At 35.5% G+C, this 9,151-nt stretch overlaps 3 protein-coding genes across 10 annotated transcripts in view; 2 read left to right on the top strand and 1 right to left on the bottom strand.

Moving 5' to 3' along the window:
• The window catches only part of LOC119829563 (nucleoporin Nup188), a 10,107-nt gene extending 8,592 nt beyond the window's left edge, over window positions 1–1,515 (top strand). The window contains exons 15-16 of the mRNA XM_038352132.1: window positions 295–555; window positions 888–1,515. Coding sequence (XP_038208060.1) covers window positions 295–555; window positions 888–1,487 — 861 coding nt within the window. The 3' untranslated portion in view covers window positions 1,488–1,515. The remainder of the gene's footprint in view (window positions 1–294; window positions 556–887) is intronic.
• A 537-nt stretch (window positions 1,516–2,052) lies between these two features.
• On the top strand, window positions 2,053–4,201 carry LOC119829250 (adenylate kinase). Its single transcript, XM_038351657.1, has 4 exons — window positions 2,053–2,172; window positions 2,289–2,394; window positions 2,565–2,801; window positions 3,652–4,201. Exons 2-4 carry the CDS (start codon window positions 2,293–2,295, stop codon window positions 4,039–4,041), a joined length of 729 nt encoding a protein of 242 aa, XP_038207585.1. The 5' UTR covers window positions 2,053–2,172; window positions 2,289–2,292; the 3' UTR covers window positions 4,042–4,201.
• Window positions 4,202–6,073: 1,872 nt separating this feature from the next.
• Window positions 6,074–9,151, bottom strand: part of LOC119829249 (guanine nucleotide exchange factor DBS-like) — a 74,972-nt gene continuing 71,894 nt past the window's right edge. For 6 of the 8 annotated variants that reach the window (XM_038351649.1, XM_038351656.1, XM_038351652.1 and 3 more), the window contains exons 19-20: window positions 7,759–7,891; window positions 6,074–7,290 (exon numbers count right to left, since the gene is read on the bottom strand). In XM_038351649.1, the coding sequence (XP_038207577.1) occupies window positions 7,205–7,290; window positions 7,759–7,891 (219 nt within the window). In that variant the 3' untranslated portion in view covers window positions 6,074–7,204. Of the gene's footprint in view, window positions 7,291–7,757; window positions 7,892–9,151 lie in introns of those variants that run through there. The other 2 variants (XR_005287802.1, XM_038351655.1) reach the window with 1 other exon arrangement.

Here is a 9,151-nt window from a genome sequence, read left to right as displayed (position 1 = left end):
TCTGTTTGTTGACGCGCTCTTTGAATCATGTATGTCTATTGTGTCTTGAAGAAATTACATATTTATTTAATTTATTTTTTTTTCTTTAAGTACTAACTGATTGTGTGTAAATGAAACTGCGCTGAATGCGTTTGAGACATATAGGCCTTAATTTATTTATATAGTGTGTGTTGAGCTCTTTAAAGGGGCGAAGAAAGTATAACCACTGCATATAATTTATTTGTTTATTTTATTGTCTATATTGGTGGATAGGAAAGAAGATTTTGGTTATTGTTATTATTGTGCTATACACAGGCGTACCACTCGGAGGAGACGAGCGGCGCGCGTTCGCCGGGCGGCGCGGGGGGCGGCGCGGCGGGTGCGGGCGCGGGCGCGGCGGGTGCGGGCGGGCGGCGGCGCGCGTGCTCGTGCTCGGGCAGCCCGGGCGAGGCGCGGCGCGCGCTGCGCAGCGAGTCGGTGGCGAGCGTGTCGTCCGCCGCCAGCGCGCTGCCGCCCGCCAGCGAGAAGCTGCTCGCCGGCGCGCTGCAGGCGGCGCTCACGCTGCTCGCCTCGCAGGTGCGCTTCTACTGCACTTGTATATGTGCGCTTGTTTAGTGCGTTGATACTTCACCAGAACATACACCGAACTGACGTTTAATCTGAGTATGTTACTGTATTATTCTTCGCAAGATATGTATATTATATACGACTGTATTACCCGCCAAAGCGTTGCTTGTTTGCGTATTTGTATCATCTCCTACGTTAACGTTACTAGTCACAAATATTCAAGGAATAATAAATTTATTGCAGATTGACGAGTGTAAATTAGTGGAATCACTACCAGTATCAGTTTGAGTATCTTTGAATGTTATTAAAAAACTAGCAATACATAAAATTATTTATTTCAGGCTCTCCTAGCAGTTCGTGATCGAAGTGTACCGACTCGACACAAGCAGCTCGTTCGTCGCGAACTAGCTTCTGAGTTAACTGTGTACCACGATTTTGTGCGCAAAAGAATTCTTTGTGCCGCCCATAATCGTCCGCATTTGGCGCGAAATAAACTGGGCGCTTGGCCTTTAGCAGCCGATGAAGAGGAAACTAGAAGACTTGAGGAAGTGAAAAGAGAACAAAACCCGTCAATAGAAGACAACGACGATTTAGCTTTACCCCCTCCTCCTCCCCCGAAACGAGCTTCACAAGATTCCATGCGAGAATTTATACTCCGCAAACACTTCTTGGACAAATGCGCGCAAACTCCGACCAAGGAACCACCCTCGCCCGTGTCCCACTCTACTCCAGCTCCTGATAAGAAGAAGGAAAGCCCACGAAGCCTTAAGCGCGTCTCATGGGCTGAAACAACCAGAGATAGTGATGAAATACTGGACACTTCACTCCAGGAAATTGAAACTGCATACTCAAATTTAACAGATGTACAAATAAATAATGATGAGGATTATTTCCATTTTATGTCGGTTGTTTTTCTTTATATTTGCCAAACTGATTTATAATTTTGATACAATAAACATGTTTAATGTTCCTTTTCGTTTTATTATGAGCCCATACATGTTCCATTCCCATACATATTCATTATATTTGAAAAATCCAATGTTTATTATTATTAAAATTTAGGTATTGACGAGAAAATGTAACAAATGCAATTCCCATACAGGGACTACATAAACAACATATTAAGAGCTAATTATACTAATACTTTTATTATTGGCCTACATTGACATCTGCATAACAATGTATTAACACCCAACGGAGAGTGACAAACTTAAAAACATGACGACTTTAGTGTGGTAGCTGCATGTTAGCATAAAATTATGTCCTAATTAGTACTTTTACCAAGACTTATCATTAAACACTTAAAAAGCTTTGCATGATATTTGGAGACACGTTTTCTTATATGCACAGCTTTGGATTATTTGAGTAAAATACAGTACTTGACATAATACAGTACATTGCAAACGAAACAAGCAAGCATTCAAGACAGGAACCATGAGATGAGAACGCAGCTTTTTTTTAATTATTAACAAATGACAAATATAAGTCGACGTTGCTCTACGCTTTGTCAATGTTCACCAGTCACCACATGTCACTGTCAGTTTTCGCAGTGCACTGCACCTTGAGCACATGATACATCAATTTAGCCAATTTAACAGCGAGATTTTGTAATCAGTTTTGATTTGGGTATGTACATTTTGATTAAGATAAACATTTGCTTGATAACAGGAAGAACAGAACGTTTATTTCTTACGTAATTTCTATCGGCACGGTTTTACCTTTTAAACTCTCAATTATTTCAGAATAATGGCACCAACCGCTGCTGAAGTTAAACCTAGGCCGGATAATGACCCTATCGGCATAAGAGCAGTCCTATTGGGCCCACCAGGATCAGGCAAGGGTACTCAAGTGAGTTTTTCGTAATATCACTCGTTATTCTAAATATCACGTAGAAAAGCGCGCTTGAACTTTACATCTCTTATCATTTCATTTGTTTTTACTAAAGTCCACAATATTTACACTGTTATATAAGCAAAATGATAATGGTGTTATGAGATTGATATTCTTGTTGTTTTTAGGCTCCACGTCTAAAAGAAAAATATTGTGTATGTCATTTATCTACTGGAGACATGCTGCGAGCGGAGGTGAGCTCCGGCTCGGAGCTGGGCCGCCGTTTAAAGAAAGTTATGGATGAAGGAAAGTTGGTCTCCGATGACATGGTGGTTGACATGATCGACAAAAATTTGGACAAGCCTGAATGTAAAAATGGCTTCTTGTTAGATGGTTTCCCAAGAAGCGTGCCACAGGCAGAAAAAGTATGTGTTATGGAAATTAATTTTTTACAAAATTAAATTTAATTTCAAACTTGAAATTGTGTTAAGTTCAAAAATTTTACTTTTATTATGAACAAGATTTAATAGTAGGTTTATTGAAGTGAAACTTCTTTACAATCGTTGTGATTTCAAACCTGATGCAACGGAAAAACGACAGGTAAGAGACACAAATACAAAAATGTGTAGAATGAAGCCGGCAAAGAATGAGACAGAAATATACATACTATTTTATTCATTCTTTTGTCGATTTACTGAAGTTTCACTTCTATCATGTGTGAATCGCACACACACCTTTTTTTTTAACACGCTTTTATTAACTTCACCTGTATGTTTGTTTGTTTGTTTGTTTGTATGTTTGTTTGTTTGTTTGTAACTGACTTCTTTGGGCGCGATTTTGACCCACTTTAAACGGCCAGATTTCGTTCAAACTTTGTAGATTTATTGAGGACCGATGACAATACACTAATTTGATAAAATTATTCCAGTTTTCAATTTGCAAAATATGATTTTTGTTAAAGCGTGTTTCATAGTTTTTTTAAACTATTATATTTTTTGCTTTTGAAATCTTTTAAAAGGTGCAATTTATGACTTGTGACTTAATTCTATGAGATTCCTCATACCATAGTGTATAAGTGCAGAACATATTCTGCAAACAAATAAAAAAATGGATTCACCATTTCCAGCTATCTACTTTATTTTAGAATCACAATATATATTAGACTTCTCTAAAGTATATTTATCATGAACTTAAGGATTTAGTGATTCACGAAATAGTATACATGTTGTTAATATTTGAGAATGTCATTATTCATTATAAATTAAATACTTTCAGCTCGATGATTTACTAGCCAAACGGAAAACAGCTTTGGATGCTGTAATTGAGTTTGGTATACAAGATAGTTTACTGGTAAGGAGAATCACAGGGAGATTGATACATACTCCAAGTGGTCGAAGTTACCATGAGGAGTTCCACCCTCCTCAGAAGCCAATGACTGATGATGTCACAGGGGAGCCGCTAATTAGGCGCTCTGATGATAATGTTGATGCGCTTAAAAACCGGTTAGCTACATATCACAAACAAACGGTGCCTCTAGTAGACTACTACATGAGACAAGGTCTCCACTACAGAGTTGATGCATCAAAGTCAGCTGATGATGTCTTCAGTAAAATTGATAACATTTTCAAAACCCGAATCTTTAATAGAGCTAGAGCTGCTTTATAAGCATTACTTTATCTTTAAGCTGAAATGTTTTGTACAAATATTACTTTTTATAAATGTGATTGATTGGTGTCTGTTTACTATTTACTGTTTTCTGGATAATAGTTAAATCTATTTTAGAGACAATTTTTTTCTTGTACAAATACAGTGGAATGGAATCATGTATGTGTGTTTAATTTTATTTCAGTTCTAGATAAGGCATGTTGCTATATGATTTTGGTAGTATATCACGTGTTTAGTTAAATTAATGTAAAGATATTGGCGCAACTTAAATATAAATAGTCCTATGGTATGAATTTGTACTATAGATTTTTTAAATTAAACTTTATATACAAAAAAGCTTTTTCATAAAACACAAATCTTAATTTTAAAACATTTATTTTAATCGTACAATTATGTAATAGATATTCAGATTAGTATTAAATATTTCTAAATAATACAATATCTAAGCTCGATAAGGTTTTTAAGAGCATAGATTTTGAAACTTTCTGGCGTCTTCAATTAAGAGGAACTGATAAAGCACTGCAGTGGCGTCACTGCGTGAGGTGGTTTAATACGATTTCCACAAGTTCGTGAGGCGCATAGGTTACACGCTTACATATAATGTGAATACAGATAATATTACAATGAAATCTTTATTGAGAAAATTACTCTGCAACAGGTGATAAAGGTTACTGGAATACACTGCATTACTGACCCATTTGTACTGTGTCAAAGTCGTGCGATAGAAGCACTCAAATCCTCCACTCTCCACTACAGAAGGTAGCAACATCGCAGCGCTTTCTCATACCTCTGAAGACTAATGTTTTAGCGATATTTGAATACCAAGGCTATACAATTTTGAGATAACAAAGGCATAGACAAGATAAGGATGCCCGACTTACAATATCTATAGTTTGGTATATTTATAAGTAATACTTCCATTAAATCACACATTAGCGTATTCAGAAAAAAAATCTAAAGTCGTAAACAGTAAAGATAATAATTATTGATTTATTGCAACAACTGCAGGGTGGTCCTATAGACAAAACTTTCTTGAATAACGTACATAACATACGTACATATTGCGTACTGTATAAAATATGATTATTGTTTCTAAGATAATATCCATAGATTAATCGATAATAAACAATGTTTCCACAAAACTCCAACAAGTTATTTAATAAATATGTAATTAGTTTGATTACATTTTATTATAAAGAGGTAACTCTATGAGAATAGTCTAGTTACTAGTAGATATTTGTACTCAGTAAAATATAAGTTTCTTAAGTTGTAGGTAGATATACAATATACGATGTATTTCAAAAAGAGTAGAACTACTTTTAGATTTTAATTCAAAATAAGTATCATATCTTTACTTAAGCATTATACCTAATTATATTATGCTTGATTAAACTTATCCCTGAGCTTTTCACAGCCAAACAATATTTTTTGTCTCCGTAAAATTTTGAACGCCGTTAGACTAAAATTGCGGGAATCCATTCCGCGAGATCGAATCTGCCGAAACATTGTGATTCGTAATATACTGCTTACAATGTAATGCATAATTCTTCGGTAGATTATAAATGTATGTATGTGAATTTGTTACATTGCGAAATGGGCATTCGATATGATGGGTTAGGTTATGTTGGGTTTATTTAAAAAATACAGAAGTGGGAGCCCCCCCGGTCTTATAACCTGAACTTGATGGACGTATGGGAAAAGTAAATCGTGTATATTATGTGAGATTAATTTTCATCTTCACGATGTAGACAGATCGATAAAAAGTATGAAAGAAATAAACCTAGAATGAATAAAACAAAATGAAACAACTAAAGAAATGGGCAAAATTCATGTAATTAAGTTCATTTGTATTTCAATTACAATGTATACTTCAAAAGAAAATGCATTTGATGATATACAAAATAAAATCACAACTACTGATTTTACAAGACAAACATTTTAACACCGACACTAATGTATACCGACTAGTACGTATTCTGAACACCAAAAAGCAAACATGCACCAGCGTTTCACTCACATATAATCCAATAATCTTAAAATATATAATCTTTTAAATATATTCAACGCAAAGCGACAATGATATGATAAGGTACACATGGATATGAAAACTTTACACTTTCCACTGATAGCTACGTATATTAGAATCCCATATAAACTTTACATTTCACGACGCACAATACAAAACAATTATTGTCGCTTAAGTGTATATTAATATTATTTAAAAATTACTATTATGCTTAATAATCTGTAGGAAGAAATTTACGGAGGTCTATTGTCGCATCGTGAGATGTAGGTACATCTATGTAAGAATTAATCTATCTACAGAATCTGTCATGGACATTTGAGACATAATACTCGTCTAGCTTCCAAATAAATTACTACATCCTAAACAATATTTACAAAAGTACGAAACGAACGGCCGCCAACATCTCTCTACGCCACTACATTGCTTTGGATACTCGTGCACACGTGTTACACTAATTACAATAAAGCCTACAGAACAACATTTACATACATATACTAACAATGTCATTGTATATTAACAGTAACGAGGGTGGGAGCCGCTTGCTCGGATTGGTACGTGACATATTGCAGGTGGGTCGGAATTATCAGTTTGGAAAAAAGCTCCGATGTTTATTTGAGACTTATTAATCGTTATCATATTTAGTCCCTTATTTAATTAAAGTAATACATTATCATTTTGAATAAGGGGTAAATATAAAGCTGTTATATACTTTAAATATTCATTTAGCATAAGCTTTGTTTAAAACTGATAATTCCGCAGACTGTTACAAGGTACAAACTACTAAAGTGTAAAATCCAAATTCTACCATTAAAATTGTTTATAATGTAAGGCTCACTTTAGGTATAAAAATAACTCCATGATAATATAAAGAAACTAAATAACACCAATTTATTTACATGTAAAACTTGAAAAGATCAGGCACCGTTTCGAAAAGAATGCATTTCATGCCATAACATAACACCAAAAACGTTCGACATCAAAACCGTCAGAAAATGAATTTGGAACAATTTATAAACACAACAAATGGTCACACGGAATCAGCGATTCCGGCAGCCGTACGCAGATCTCGCATTCCGGTATCGGTGGAACGAGAGATCGAAGTGAATGCCAATACTGTGTGTAGCGAGTAGCGCGTGGCTAGTGTTCGTGCGAGCGGCTGGAGGAGCGGCTGGTCTTGCGCGTGTCGAGGTACGCGGCCGGCGCCCAGCCCTCGCCGCCGCCGCCTGCAACGTTGGACCACCTTATATTGTACACTTTTTGTGGTAGAAAACACATAGAAGAGGTGTAAGTTAGTCCATATTTTAACTGGGAAGAAGTTTTGTTGACCAATCTATAAAATTAACTTTATAAATTTTTTGAATCAACATTATAGTCTACTGACTCCTGGGGGTGATCCAAAATATAATTAAATATTTAAGCAAATATAAAGGGGACCTTATGTGCTGTCAGCCTCTAAGTAAAAAAAATAATCATAAAACTTGGTTCACCCAGTAAAATGTTATGAGGTAACAAAACAAATAAAAAAAAACATTTACAACTCCCTCCTTTTTGAAGTCGGTTGAAAGAGAGGGAGAGAGACGGATACATAGAGGGAGAGGAAGGGAGACCGATGTATAAATAGAGAGGCAGGAGAAGACATGTACGCAAATAAATACAGAAAAACTCACAAATTAAGCACACTTGGTACATACCTGCGAGGCGCACGTACCACCAGCCCGCGCAGCCCACCTTGAGCAGCTCGGCGTGCTGCCCCTCGCGCAGCGACACCTCGCTGGCGCCCACCGCCGCGTACTCCGACAGCGCCACCAGCGAGCTGCCCACCGCCTGCCCACACACCCAACATCGTTACGCTTTATCCAATCACATTTTATAGAACTTTCAAATGGAAGACTTTACACGAATTTGCTTTTTTTTCGAACCATATTTAGAATATTGTATCAGGTGGATTTAATAGTCAATCGACCTAACAGAGCCTTGACTTCATTAGAATTGAATTTTAAAACTTGGAAGAGTGCATACTTCCAGGTTTCAAATTAACTTTTGTCAGAAGATGCTCCATTAGGTTATAGCCTAGGCTATATTGCAACACCCAATCTAACTAATTATGATATGTACTTAATACTTGCACATACTTATGACATTTTATTTATCAGTTTAGAATTGTTCTAGGGTTGTCATATACTCGCATATATTTTTCTTATATGGGGTTGTAAAGTCTTTTATTTGAAACATTTAGTATTCTCTATCTAGACTACATCTATTGACGTAAACGACCTTTAGTAAACAAAGTGTAAATTCATAATTTATTTTAAGACCTAAAGTTCGTTTACATTAGTTTTGGTGTAGAATATACTGCATATTATATATTATGAATGTAGTAGCATTGTAATAAACCACCAGGTTGCAGGTAAATTGGGAAAATACCACATCAAAATCGATAATGTCCATTACTATGTGTACTCCTTTACCTTTAGTTATATGTTTCTTAAAGAATATATACTCAATAAAACAATTAGTAACATTTTGAGACAAGGTTATCATTAACAGTATATTCTAATGAAATACTGTCCTTTTTTCAGTTATTATATAATTTAACGATTCTAACAAACAACACTTTGTAACACTAAAAATACCATCTAAAACAATGTATACTAGACCAATGTGGATGTAGAGAATAATATCTATATAATATCTTCTTTATTTCCTTACGCAATGTTACTGGCAATATTATTATGAAATAACCGCTAATGGAAAATTAATATTAGCTATGATTGTTTAATCCAATTACAAATAGTACCTCGATACGGAAACGTAATCAAAGTATACTCCCAGAGTGACCTAATTATGGCGAAAAATTAAATTGTTAATGTCAACATATTTAATTGGGTTGTAGCATTATTAGTGTTTTGTTTATGTTAGTACACCGTTATCTACACGACACAATCATGCACGCATTAAGTCCATAAACACCTTAATAATTAATGTTAATCTCAGCACATCGATGACATGCGTGTTTATACGCCATTATCACTTCGCGTGTTTCAAACATCTCCGTATTATCATGCAACTTGCAACACCGTTTTA

The sequence above is a fragment of the Zerene cesonia genome, chromosome 10, assembly GCF_012273895.1.
Source record: "Zerene cesonia ecotype Mississippi chromosome 10, Zerene_cesonia_1.1, whole genome shotgun sequence".
Lineage (NCBI taxonomy): Eukaryota > Metazoa > Arthropoda > Insecta > Lepidoptera > Pieridae > Zerene > Zerene cesonia.
The sequence above is the reverse complement of the archived record's forward strand: the minus strand, read 5'-3'. Positions and strand labels throughout refer to the sequence as shown.

What these genes read in the sequence shown, in the direction of transcription:
- LOC119829250 (XM_038351657.1), top strand. Translation starts at nt 2,293, where the DNA reads ATGGCACCAACCGCTGCTGAAGTTAAACCTAGGCCGGATAATGACCCT. An exon ending in GATCAGGCAAGGGTACTCAA is followed by an intron (nt 2,395 to 2,564) that starts GTGAGTTTTTCG and finishes TGTTGTTTTTAG; the next exon opens with GCTCCACGTCTAAAAGAAAA. An exon ending in GCGTGCCACAGGCAGAAAAA is followed by an intron (nt 2,802 to 3,651) that starts GTATGTGTTATG and finishes AAATACTTTCAG; the next exon opens with CTCGATGATTTACTAGCCAA.